General features: G+C 47.3%; 1 protein-coding gene across 1 annotated transcript in view; it reads left to right on the forward strand.

Annotated features, from left to right (window-relative positions):
- Nucleotides 1–13,673, forward strand: part of LOC131258901 (amyloid-beta-like protein) — a 69,049-nt gene that overhangs the window by 49,911 nt on the left and 5,465 nt on the right. The window contains exons 6-7 of the mRNA XM_058260298.1: nt 12,774–13,285; nt 13,331–13,504. Of these exons, the coding sequence (XP_058116281.1) occupies nt 12,774–13,285; nt 13,331–13,504 (686 nt within the window). The remainder of the gene's footprint in view (nt 1–12,773; nt 13,286–13,330; nt 13,505–13,673) is intronic.

Raw genomic sequence — 13,673 nt, forward strand, 5'->3', positions numbered from 1 at the left:
AGGATAGGGAAAGCCCGTAGCAAAACGAACGCACTCGCTTGCCTAAGAGGATGTTTCGCTTCTTGAGAATTAATTCTCCAGCAGTACATGTTAATCATCCAAACTCTGGCTTCCTTTCTCTGGTGAGGGCAGTTAAATGATTTCGTTTTGTGACCATAAGACACTCAGCGAAGGTTTTGATTTATGAACCGATTCCTAGGCGAATTTCCGGATTGCAAGCAAAGAATTAGTCCAATCAAGAAACAATCGAGCGCAATCGTAGAATTTTGGCCCCGAAAAGTTTCACGGATAAAATCATTATGCAAATACAAAATCAATAAACCTCCGCTCCGTTCGAGAGGGATGCGGTTTCGGGCGAAGGTATGAAAAAAAAACCATTGAAAAGGTGCGGGTCGTCCCCGAGGAGTTAAACGGTGGATTTTTGCTCAAACATCATTACTCGCTTTGGTGCTTTCCTCACTTAACGAATGCGTGAAATATTGTTAAACTTTTTACTGCTGAATATAATGGAACATTCAGTTTCGAAAAACACGAACTTAATTTAAAATATGGTAAAAAAATTTATAAAAAAAAGTTATGCCAAAGACGATAAATTTATTGTTGAATTTTTGTTTTTTTCAACCAAACTCATGTTCCGCGTTTTGTTGACAGGTTTTATCCAGTCGAAAGAAAAATAAAGTACGTGGCACGAACACGGGTTGACCCTAGCATTTAGTAAAACCTCAACCGCTGGCCAGATGGTCGGCTGTAGACTAATCGTCGGACGTAAATTAATGATATAAATTATGTCCTCCCTCGCGTTGGTTGCGACCGTTCGCAATACGTCACTCAAACGCACGCGGCTTCCATCGGTGTCACAAACCGAAAACCCCACGAAGAGCCCCCATCTTTCAAACACACACTAAACCCGTACCCATCCCTTTCGCCGGATGTCATCGGCTGGCCGTCAGCAGTGGCCGGCACCGGCATAAAACGAACGCCGGCAGTACCCGTTGGGGGCACAACGAAGGACACTCGCTCAGCATTCGGCTTAAAACATTGTCCTATCGTGCGTTCCGGTTCGAAGAGCCGGCAGATGCAGTTGAAGGCGCATAAATAGCATCAATCACTCCGGCCGGCCGGTCGGAAGGGGGTGTGGAGGGATGATGCTGCGGGACGCTTTTGCGATGCGCTTTCATCACTTCTGCAACACAAACTCATAACGAACGGACGCGAGGACGGACGAGCGCACAAAAGAGCCGAGCATCGGCGTCGAGCGGACCGGGTCTAACCGAACCGGAATGAGGTCAGCTCAGCGAGCCCCTGGCCGGAACAATGGCCACACGACATACGCCACTCATACCGGTTCGGTTATCCTTCGGGGTCGAAGCGGCTCTTTTGTCCTTGCTGGTGATGGTCTGCGACACTTCGTTGCACATCGTCCCCGGTGCACCCATCCCGTTGTCAGGCTGGACGCTCTTTTCGCAACACCATACACTCGTGTGCAACATTTCCACCTTTTGCTGAATTAACCCGTGAAGGAACAATGTTGCTTCGAAAGAAGTCTTTGACGTTTGTTATTCTTGAATTAAGCTATATTTATTGAAATGGTCCAGCATAAAGGTTTAATAGCCTGTGATTTAAAAATTTTCCAACCTTTTCATGTATCAAAACAATTTTGGATAGGATCAAAACGATTTTGAACATAATCAAACTGACAGAAAAACTTACCTCCTTCAGAAACCAAGCTAGAGACAACTTGGAAATCGAACCACTTATTGCTTGAATTTCTATCGCACAAAATCTTCATAATTTCGTCGAAAATCAAACTAACCTATTTTATGGAGCATTAAAAATTAGGAACTTTAGAGTAAATGATGCCAATTTATCAATATGCATTTATCACAGGGGTTGGCAAAGTCCGGCCAGCCAAATGATTTTATCCGGCCCGTAATAAAATTTTAATATTTTATACAAAAAATCCAACCCAATTTTTATAAGATCTGTCCACGATGTCAGGTTTGTTTTCTTACCAAAAATTAAGATTAATATTGTTCAACGAGGCGTTCCTGTTATGCGTTGAAAAAATTATCAAACGAAAAATTTGAAATTATCAAACGAAAAAAATGGTTTAAAAAAGTTTAATGATAAAATTTCAAATATTTTATCTTACCACTTTTTATGTAGCTTTACTATTTAGAATGATCATATCCCTTTAAAAAGGGTACTATTTTGAAAACATTAAGTCATTGCTTAAGGTATCCGGCCCGTGTTTTCGGTTTTCGATTAATCATCTGGCCCTTTTTAAGAAATGTATGCCGATCGCTGATTTATCAACATATAACATTTTGTACATTATGTACTCTGTGGGACTTTCATTTAACACTTTTTTGGAGGATTAGCATGTTTTAGACAAGTTCAAGCGTTGAATACACTAAAACTTATTGCATACTTTTTCTACAAATGCTGCATGCCCATCAAAGGGTTAAGCTAGTGAGGCCGTGTTCATTTTAAAACCATGCCCTCGACGGGTAACCTTCGGTGCAGGTACCGGGACCACTACAGTGGCCACTTTCCGCTACCCCTACCCCGCCAAAGCCGACCGGACCGTCCCGGCAAACTGTCGCCATCAGTTGACGTGGAATGATTAATTCGAATGCAAAATGGAACATAATTGCACGTTGAATGTGTCATCAGCAAACATTGGGCTTCCCGGCATTTGCTTTCCTATCTTGTCCGTGTGTGTTTGTTTGTATGTGTGAACGTTTGAATGTGATGGTGACCCCAACTCCCGGGGTAGACAATGTGCGGAGAACAACCATCTGGCTACCACCATGAGGAGGCGATGGAACCGATTAGCCCGCCAGCACAAACTGTCCGCCCGTCCAACCGCCACGTTTTGCTGCGTCTTCCCGTAGCTTTAAAGGCTCTAAGCCTCGTGCGGGCGCTTTAAAACGGTGCGCATTATTTGCTCCACGTCCGACTGCTAAGCTGCTGACAGAAAAAAAAGCATTCACACACCCAACCCAACGCCGCTCCTCCGTTTGCTGGTTAGTTTTAGTTCGTTTCCATATTACAATCGGACGGGTATGAATGTTTTTAGCTTCTTCGATGCTTTTTCTTTCCACCCCGGGGCTCTACATTTTATTCTCCCCACCCTAGTCCTCCCCCCTCCCTCCACTTGCCTGCGGAGAAAACAAGCTTGCCCGGGGGGCTTTGTCTGCGGACGAACGAGCGGAAACAGAAACGACCACATTGCCCAACGAACCATTCGGAACATTGTTCGGTTCACATCTGTTATCCTTTGCCGGGCACTTTTGCTGCCGGCAGGCGAATTGCCACGCTTCTCTCCCCGGGGACACATTATTCGTCCGGACTGGCACCTGCAGCCAGCAAGGGAGGGCCACGGTTTGAAAATGAGAATAAAACTTAGAAAAGAAAAGTCCCTTAGAAAGTGGGGGAAAAAAATAATGGAACGCACAGTTTTAGCCGCTTGGGTTGCGGAATTGTTTTCCAGTTTCGTCGTTTGGCTTTTCCCCAGGCCCAGAGGATGCGTTGAGATGGTCAGTAAGCATGACGGAGAAGCGCTTCCATCGTGGACAGCCATTTTGTTGCGCCTCGAAAGAACCTCCCTCTCTCTCTTTTAGAACTGATACTAGTCCAAGGTTCGTTTCGGATTGGTTTTTCGGAGAAGCGAACGTTCTGTCCGTCCCCATTAGACCCTTCGAACGTTGGCATCTGAAAGGGTCCTGGGATGGATCTTGAACAATGCAATATAAACCCAAAAAAAACTCCATGGGTCTGTATCCCCTTCCGGGGTATCTACAACACGGTATCCGTTTGCAGGGTCTACGCCAAAAGCGATCTGTAAATGTTTCTATTTATGTTAAATCACCCTCGACAGCTTGTCGCTTCGTTCGAGTGTTATTCTATTTGCAAAGAAAAAAAAATAATAGAGGAAACCCCGGGCTGACAGTTTCCCTTCATTTGTTTTCCGTTAATTGTTTTCCATTTCCTTTGGCTGGCCGAGCAAAAGGGATGATTTATTTCCACCCCTCTGGGTCCGGAATGGTCGTTGTGGTTGTTGTTGTTGTTGTTGCATGGTGACAAAATGTAAAATGGACACCACCACCGAAGCCTTAAACGGTGCTCAGGTTCCGTCGCAAGGACAATTAAAAACGACATTAAACAAAGGGTTCACACGATGGGAGCGAACGCCATCGGTTGGTGGAATTGGCGCAGCATTTATTTTATTTCACTTTGAGCTGTTATTTTTATACTTTCCACACTCCCGGTGCTGGTGCAAATGTGCATTCAAACAACAAGTCATTTCCCGTTCCGCGGAGGGATTAAATATAAAACACTCGGTGAAAGTCATCGCGCGAGGAAATAATTTCGGTCGGCGAAAAAAAAATGATACACCATTATAAAACGTAGCACTAAACGAAAGCAGACAACAAATGTCCCCCCGGTCTCCGCTCGTGAAGCCACCCGCGCTGGACGAAATTAACATTTTACGCGACTGTTGTGCGAAACTTTCGATACACTTCTCTTCGTAATGGAAACAATAGCACTATTGTCGCTCTTCGAACGATATATTGCTTTCGCTTAAATCGGTTTTAATTACCACTCTTTTGCATGTTGATCTTCCGTGGCCCGTTCGCGGGGAACCGGCGTACCGAACGCCATGTTGTCGAGTTGATCGTGTGCTGGTGTGCATTAACACACACACACACACACACTCGCACGTTAGGCCGGCCACCGGTCGGAATGTCAACCGGGCGCGGAGAATGGGCACCGGTTGGTTTTAACGGGAAATCAATTGCTATCGTTTCATTGTTAATGCATCCGGTCATCGGACCGGTCGGAATGTGGGTCATAGGGTTGTATTTTTCGGAGCAGAAATTAATGCACCAATAATGTGTATCGTCTGCCGGCGGCTCACGATCTAATGAATGATGGATGATGCCGGTCATAAAAATACATTCAATTCCATTCCGCTTTCGTTGTACATCGCACACGTCGATTAGCGTTCTCGGGAAGCGTATGGCTTACGAGGCACCAGGCGCCTCCATTTGTGGGCGGAAAATCGGATTATAAGATTCCGTTCGCATCTTAAGCATGCAGGAGTTTTGTACGATGGACTAAATTATTCGTGCTTTATGACTAGTCGTTTAACTGGAATTAAGTAAGCAAAAGGAATATTAATGTACAACCAACTTTGATGTTTGGGACATTCGTTTCTGATTTTTATGCGAATTTATGAAATATCGTGCAGAAGTAGAATCTATTACATATTTTAGCTTTTTTTATGTATGGAGTTTGTACCCTAAAAACTCGACCAAGACTGAACTGTCGCTTCTGGAACTTTCCACACATTAAGTTTCGGCACTGCAGATGTTGTTGAAGGTTTGTTTGATCACTTTTTCATGTTCATGTTTCATCACATGAAATAATCTAAATTTTACAATTTAAGCTCAGTTTTACTAACACAAACAAAACAAGCATGTAAACAAACGTCATGGTGTATCTACCATAGCTACAACAAGGTTTATACATCACGGCGAAATCGATGAAATTTCGTACATTTTAAATATGCCGTTATTGTAACTAATAAATTAAATCGATCTTTCAAGTAAAGTGTAAAACCATAACTCTTTTCTCAACTTTTTCTTCAGCGAGCAACACCGGGGCGTCAAGCTAGTGTTACTAATAAGACAGAGACACATCTCAAATATTATCTTGATTTCGTTGAATTTCTATAATATATCAGAAGTTAAATCTATGTTTTGTAAATTTGTAAAATTTCTGTAACTTTTAATAAGTTTTCTATGGTACAGTAAACCAAAACACGAGCAAAACCACCCCCCAGCGGTCCAACGGAACATGAAAACATACTTTTTAACACAGCCCCCCGCGCAAAGTATCCTTTTTTACGATACCGAGAAGCGAGGCTGAGAGCAAACAAACAAAAAAGGGCCTCCCTCTTCCAAAAGAACTCACGAATCGATTCCCATCCCGCTACCAGAATCCTTCGACCATGTCAGCGGCGGCAACATTTTAGCCACTGCAGTACGGTCGATTCGAGTGTTCGAGAAGTTTCATGGGTACGCCATGAATTATGGATGGATCGCATCACCGCGACGTCGAGCGAACGCGGAGTGGTAGGAACAAAACAAAAAAAAAATCGATCCCATCGGTTCTCCGTTCACTTCTGGTATTAGCCAATAGCACCCCAACAGGCTCCCCTTCATGCGCTCCACTTCCTCCACAGTGTGCTCGGCTTCAAACAATCGTTTGAAGATCACCGACACAATTTCCTGTCGAACGCCCACGTGTAGACGAAACATCCTTCGTCGTTCTTGCGTGTATGTGTGTGTGGCGGTAAAAGGATCGATCTCTGTGTGGCCCCTCGGGTGGTCAATATAGGCCATTCCCAGCGACCTCCAACATCCGCAACGCTTTGGGGGCAGCAGCAAACATGGGGAAAAGCATGCGGTCGAAGTGGGAACGAAAAAAAAACGAAGCCCGAGAGTCCAAGTCATAAAGGACCCGATGAATAGAGGCTCTTTCAATAACTGGCCCTGATGGTACTGACATTGATGACACTGGGCGTCGGGTGGGACCGGTGGATGCGGGGTTGGCTAGTTATTCAGTTGGTGAGTGAATCACGGTTGGGAGGGTTTTTTTCTTCTTGGTTTTGAGTTCATCCTTGCCGTTCGCTTGTATGGGACGCCATTTTAGGTCAGCACACGAGCCATCCGGTTTTCGTCGACCCCCTCGAATACCGCCCTCCGAGCTCCAATGGTGGTGGAGAATGCGCTGGTGCAGGCACCGGGTGACATTCTCCTATAGTTACCCTCTGCTTTTCAGTGCAGTGCAGGAAAGTTATTTATTGAATTCTTGGGCCCACTTTATCATTTATTGAGCCGCTTTTATGTGGCGAGAGCCTTTCATCGGAGCGTAAAGAGCTTTAATGTTGAAATTTACCATGCCATAAAACATTGCCTTACATAAGAGCACTTTACAAACCTAGACGACCCGACGAATTCAATTGTAACTCTTTTAAAAGCCTCGAGGAGTTTCTGTTCTACCGAAGATAAAACTCCCACAAAGCAGCGAATCGATATCACACGAACCGACAACCTTTGCTGCCATCAATTCACCTTTCCGTTTCTCGTTCAACGCCTCAGAAAGGACTTGCGAGCAACTGCAACGGTAGAGTATGCTGAAAGCACCGAACTGTGTGTGCGTGTGTGTGTGTGTGTGTGAGTTCAAACTGACCTACCACGTGGGAGCGCGGCGTGGGAAAGTTGAGGCGAAAGAAAAGCGTTCACCCATCCCCCGCAGCAACGATGGCAGACAGTTAAAACGTTTTAGGGGGTGTGGGAGAAAAAGAACTTGGAAAACCAGGTGAACAACCGAAATCCATTCTACTTCGACGAAACAGTTGCCCGCAACACACACGCGCGCGCGCGCGCGCCAGGGCTCGACCGGGTTTCGGTGAGACGATCGACTTTGTAGTCTTCATTTAGTTTTCCGATGCAAAAAAAACCGAACCAGCTGCTAGCGGAGGCCCTTTTGTTTTCCACCTCCGATGGAATCGATCCCGGCGGTTTTCGCCTGTATCTCGGGGGGGAGTTACCTTTTAGCCGCAGTTGATGAAACGACCACACTAGAGAGTAGAGTTCTGGGAGGTTGAAAATCGCCCCGTCGATGGATATTGATCCGTTCGTCTTGGTTGAGTCCTTGGTAAGCCCGCGCGGCTTGAAGAAGAAGGGCTGGCTACCGCAATTCCCGGGGATGGAAACATTTTCGAGCACCGATTAGGTTGTAGTTGTGATTTTACGGTTAAATGGTCTCGTTGCGGGTTTTCCGGGGGCTGGTAGGAATGTTCACGGCTCGTGCTGAACGTAGCGAGATATTCCGACGATGATGCGATACCTAACTACCGAGGATATTGATTACAATTTTCAAGGATGTTCGAATGATGATGGAGCGGAATCGATCGCGCTTCCCAAGAACATGCTGGCAACAAGAGTTGCGGCTTGTGTAGGATGTAAAAGTTTTCCTCCGATACCTTCAACGATGCAAAGCGGAACTTGTTTTCTTGGGAAGAAAAATACTTACGATTCGAAAATCAATCAAACGCGAACCGAGAGGAAACGCATTGTCAAGTACCACCATTGACGGTCGAACCCCCGGCCGGAATATTCCAAGAACTTGGGCCTGCCAAGTAGCTGGCTTCCTGGTTGATTTGTTTGCGCAGTGGAAAACTCCTCCGTTGACGGTCGGAGTCCGCCAAGCAACGGCCTTCGCTGGGATCTGCTTTGCTTTGGCGGCAGAATTTCCCGCTACCAGCGCCAAACCCGGGCGGAGATTGTTTGAAACTTGAAGCGGAAAATATGGGCTGCAAATAAGGAGCGGAGGAAAAGTTAAAAATGGGAAAAAGTTGCAGTAAAATTGCGAACTTATGTTCCAGTAACTATCATCGTCCCCCTCCCCGTTGCGCGGAAACGGGATTGTGTGGAAAGCTGTTTTTTTAAAGTTTCTGCCATAAATCACCTACCGAACGGAACGGAATGGAACGCGGCCAGGCGTGCAGGTGAACCGAAAAATGCTGCGTTATTTTTAGTTTTCCTTTTTTCCGCTGTTCACGAAATGCGAAAGGTAGCAGTTGTCGAGAGCTAATCTCCTGTACGCAAACGGGGGCAGAAGGATGCTTCTGCAGAGCTTTTGGGGACCGGTCGTATTCGGAACTTTGGTGCTTCCATCCAACGGGGTGTGTGTGTTTTTCTCCCCCACCCGTGCACCTTTCGAAAGGGTCTCAGAACCGGCGGAACGTTCGGTGCGATGAATCAACCAAACCCCCGGCAGCAAAGGGGGGATTACTTCAAACCTTTGGTGTACGCTTTCCTCGGCCCTTCGGTGACCCGCATTTTCCCGGGGTAAATCGCTTAAATTTGAGAATTCATAACGCATCACGCACCCCCACGGTGTCCTTCCGAGTTCCCCGGTGCTGGGAGACTTATCTTAATGACAAGTGATTCCGAGGACCTTCACCTACAATCCGTCCGTCGCCGATGGGGATACATTTTATTTCCAAACCCTTCGGTAATGGTGCGGCTCGCTCGGGTAGCCATTCTCATGCGGCCAACTCCTGGCCATGGGCACCGACCGGGAAACCCGGGAACGTCGGACATAAAATGATGATTGTGTAGATACCATCGGCACACGAGACGAACCGATCGGAAGCTGTTCGTGGGACGCGAACATTTCCTATATCTAGCATCGTCCATTATGGCCTTGGGTGAATTTGTGCTACCTGCTCGCTATTCCCCGGTGGGACGGGCCAGGAAACGGATCCGAAACGTTAAGATGCATGAAGACGATAGAAGACGAGACGGCCACACGTTGGGGCCGAGCGCTTGAGGTGGATGAAAAATGGCAGCGAAAGATATAGGGCGGTTGAGCAATTTAATCCTATATATTTTATCATGACTTCCCGGGAACGATGCGCTGCTGCTACTTGAGCGTGTCGGGAAAAGAGAACGGAAAAGCAGAAAGCATCCCACTCGAGGCGCCCTCTCTCGGGTTGTGTGTATTTCGTTTACTTAGCAGATTTTTATCCCAGGTAATTTTATGTCCATCCCTACCATGGGCCACCAATACTCATGTTGGACGATGATGGGTTCTTTGTGCACAGCGTACACTCTTTCCTTTGTGCTCTGGACAAGTACTGATCCATACCAATCGGTCACCGTATTTTCCATAGTGTTAGTGGAATATTTTTCCTTTACAATAAAGTTTTCGAACATGATATTTCTATTCAAGTGTTCGCTTTACTTTCTCTTTAAAGGGAAAGGAAAAATCGTTTTCAATTACCCGAACTGTAATCCTTGGATTACCGTTTGCTTGATGCTTTTCCAAACCTCGCCCAACCCTCTGAAATTCATTTCCAAACGATCGCTAAAACAACGCTGAATGATTTGTTCAATTTCACGCGCGGACATTTTCCATCCGCCGCACACATCAATCATGCTGTCAACGAATCAATTTCTGGCTGTCGAATCGTGTCGTGACATCCCATCGCCATCCAGCACACGTTTTCCATCACCAATAAGCTGGTCTTTGCAGAAGGAAAACCACCCACCACTTCTCTCTCTCTCTCTCGGGCCTGCGGTGATATTTCGTTTCCAATCCGCACCAAACCCACCTTTTGGCTTAAGTTAAAAAACTAGATCATGGTGGAATGTGCAGCAAAACAGAACCAATTGGTAATGGAAGGTTTGCGGAAAGTTTGTGACCGATGACACGTGCTTTGGTGTTGTACGAAAAAGGTCACATGACGAGCGTTTGAAAGCATCCATTGCAGGGCAACGTGCATAGAAATTCCGTTCCATTGGTTCGGGGCGGCAACAGTCCGACCGGTTGGCATGCACTTACAGGGCAAAGTTGAACACACAGTTTGGGAAAGTTTTCCAACGAACCACCCGTGCGGTAACGGCAAAGCCTCGAGCGGCGAACCGATGATTGCAATTTTCGCTTAAAAGCATGTCCGTGCCGATGTCTTGGAATGGCCTTTGATAACAATACCACAAGAGGGGGTGAGGAGTTTTCGATCACGCTCGAGAACTGTAACGCTTCTAACCCGATGCAAATCGGAGTCTAATGCAACCATTTTGGTTTTCCAAAAGTTTGTCAAAGGCGGACGAAAGTTTGAGACGTGGATCGTGAATTTCGGTTTAGATTTGTTCTATTAATTTTCGAATTCGAATCGAACCCCCTGTATGTCCTATTCGATCGTCTTACATGGTTGAAGCAATAACAGTAACCCTGGAGTAGATTTTCAAACAAAAAGTGTCCATAAATTCCTTATCAACCACATTCGCATTAAAACTGTCCTGTCCATTGAAAAGTATAAAAGCTTCATTTGGCTGTCAGAACCGAACGTCGGCGAACAAACCGGGACGGGAGGGACCGACGTCGACGAAGTAATGATAATAAAACCGATACCCACACTAATGACGACCCGCAGCATCGATACCGTTTTGGTAATAAAACTTTGACACTCGCCGTTGCGGTCGTTTCGACTGACGGAAATGACACGACCAGCAGCTGCTGGTCCCCGGAATCGCCCGAACTTCCGGCCCGTGGGCATCGTTAGTACCGCCCGCGAATGAGTTTTCCTCTATGTGTGTGTGTTTCGTTTTTTTTTCCTTTCCTTCGTTAAAACTTACCCAGCGCCAACCGTTAGGACGGTGGGTTAGGTCATTATCATTTCATCGGGGGGTTTTTTCCCCATCCACACATACAACCCCGTTTCTCGTGTTCTTTTTTTGATGCTTTCCTTCGGTCGTAAATGTGCATTCGGATGCCAGGGAAGCCATAATAAAACGGATGCGTTCGCTTTGGCCACCAACCAACAGGGTGGCGGAAAAAACAACATTCAAACACTGACAAAGCACACCCCGAAGGGATGTGATCGTGGTGTTGGTTAAGGGTTTGCCATAAAAATACGCGACCAGTGCACAAACACCAAAACGAAGGGAAAAAAACCTCGGAAAAGTCCGCTCAACTACTAAAAAATAAGTTGAGAACTGAGAGTTGGCAGGAAAATCTGGCGGAAAAAATGGTTGTGTCGTAAGCCGCGAACGAAAGAGCGTTGTTGTCGGTGAGCAAAAAAATCATGTTTGGTTCCGACCCGCTCACAAACACATCGTTGACGATCCTTTACGATCGGTTGCCTGTCCGGAAAATTGCAGTTTCCGGCAAATAAAAGGTGATAATAATAAATGTTCGGTGGCTACCTGACACCCTGACCCGACTCCGACGGTTCCCGTTCCGGGGGCTCCGAGGAGGGCTCGGAAAAATGGCCCAAAATCCTGCCGACACCGATTGCCAGCTGCGTACTCGATAGCTTGTGACACTCTTGTCGGATCAGCCCCCGGAAAAGCCGTGCAAGTAACGGTTGGCCAAAGATTCGCGCGTTATGTGGGGCCGTTGTTTGCCTTTGCCGTTGATTTGTGGATCACAACATTGCCCTATCCGGGATAAGGCTGATGAATCGATTCGATCATTGAACCGTGCGCTTTTTGTAGGCCCAAAAAAAACGGCCGATATTCGTTCAAACTTCCGGCTTCTCAACCCGGAAAAAGTGTCTTCTTCCCGTCTGGTTTTTTTTATTTCTTCCGGGGATGAGAACGATTAATGGGCTTGGCAGTTTTTCTTTCCCCCGGACGCCAGGCGCAGAGAACCCTACGCTGGTGTCCTTTTCTGTTGGGAGGGAAAAGGTCATTATGGCGCATGGTGGGTTATGAAGACATTCTTCTCGTTTTTTTTTCTTTTTTGCCCACTTTCCCATTTCCGGAATTCGACGAACAGCAAACCCCACCGATGCTCCATATCGCTGGGCCGCTTCGTGGCGGGCGGAAGGCGATAGAAAAATTGTCACCGAGTTTCCGAAACCCGCCTTCTAAATTGGCTTCCGATGGTCCGTGGAAGGATTCGATTTATGGTCGTGTGTTCTTCGGCTTCGGGGGGATGGAGGCAGAAAACGACACTTCCGACGCGAATCTGTCGGCCGCGCTATTAATGGTCACGGCGCGCTGATTAATGGGAGCCCACTTTACCGCTTAATCGAATCGCATCATCATTATCATTTTTTAACCGGAATGTTTTCGACTTCGACTGCTGCTCGTGTTTTGTGCTTATTTATAGTTAACCGAAAGTTCTCGTTCGGAAAAGGTTGCTTAAAGGTATTTTGTTTTCTTTTCTTGCTTGCTTCTTGACAGTCCCGATGAAGGTAAAGAAGACGGACCTGCCGGTGCTGCCACAGGATACGGATATGCTGCCCGCGCTGGACGACGGAGCGGACGGTGTGTCGGAGAACAACAACTCGGAGGACGACGAGGAGGACGACGACATCGACGACGAGGAGGACGAAGAGATGCTCGGCGACGAACCGATCAGCGACGGCGACGACGACGAGTACGACTCGGACGAGGACTTTGACAGTGCGGGCAGCGATAAACCGTCCGGTGCCGATGCCGACACCGGTTCGGCCGCATGGGACAGCTTCACGACACCGCCACCCCCCAAGGACGCTCCCGGCAGGAAGCAGTCTTCGGATGGTCCGGCCGGCGGAAGTGACGCGATCGGGGGCATGCTGTACGGTGGTGCCGTACCGAGCACGACGGAGAAGGCGGGCGCCGGGGAGCTGGCGAGCACGCCGATCACCGCCATCCCGACGCCGGACCCCTACTTCACGCACTTCGATCCGCGCAACGAGCACCAGAGCTTCAAGGTACGTACGAGCCGCGAAAGTGATGTTTGTATATGCTGTTCGTAGAATTTGCACGCCGAATTTCAGGAAGCCCAGCAGCGGCTCGAGGAGAGCCACCGGGAGAAGGTGACGCGCGTCATGAAGGACTGGTCCGACCTGGAGGAGAAGTACCAGGACATGCGGCTCGCCGATCCGAAGTCCGCCCAGACGTTCAAGCAGCGCATGACGGCCCGATTCCAGGTGATCCATCCACCACTAGAACACTTACTTTTCTGTAGCGTTTCTTGATGCCTTGCGTTTTCCTGCTGCTTGGCCCCAACAAACTCCAACCGGGCATGGCATGGCTCCACCCAAGTGCTTCTTGCTTGCTACACAAACTTTACACACCGTATTTTACGGATTATAGTGC

Source organism: Anopheles coustani, chromosome 3, assembly GCF_943734705.1.
Source record: "Anopheles coustani chromosome 3, idAnoCousDA_361_x.2, whole genome shotgun sequence".
NCBI classification, from domain to species: Eukaryota; Metazoa; Arthropoda; class Insecta; order Diptera; family Culicidae; genus Anopheles; species Anopheles coustani.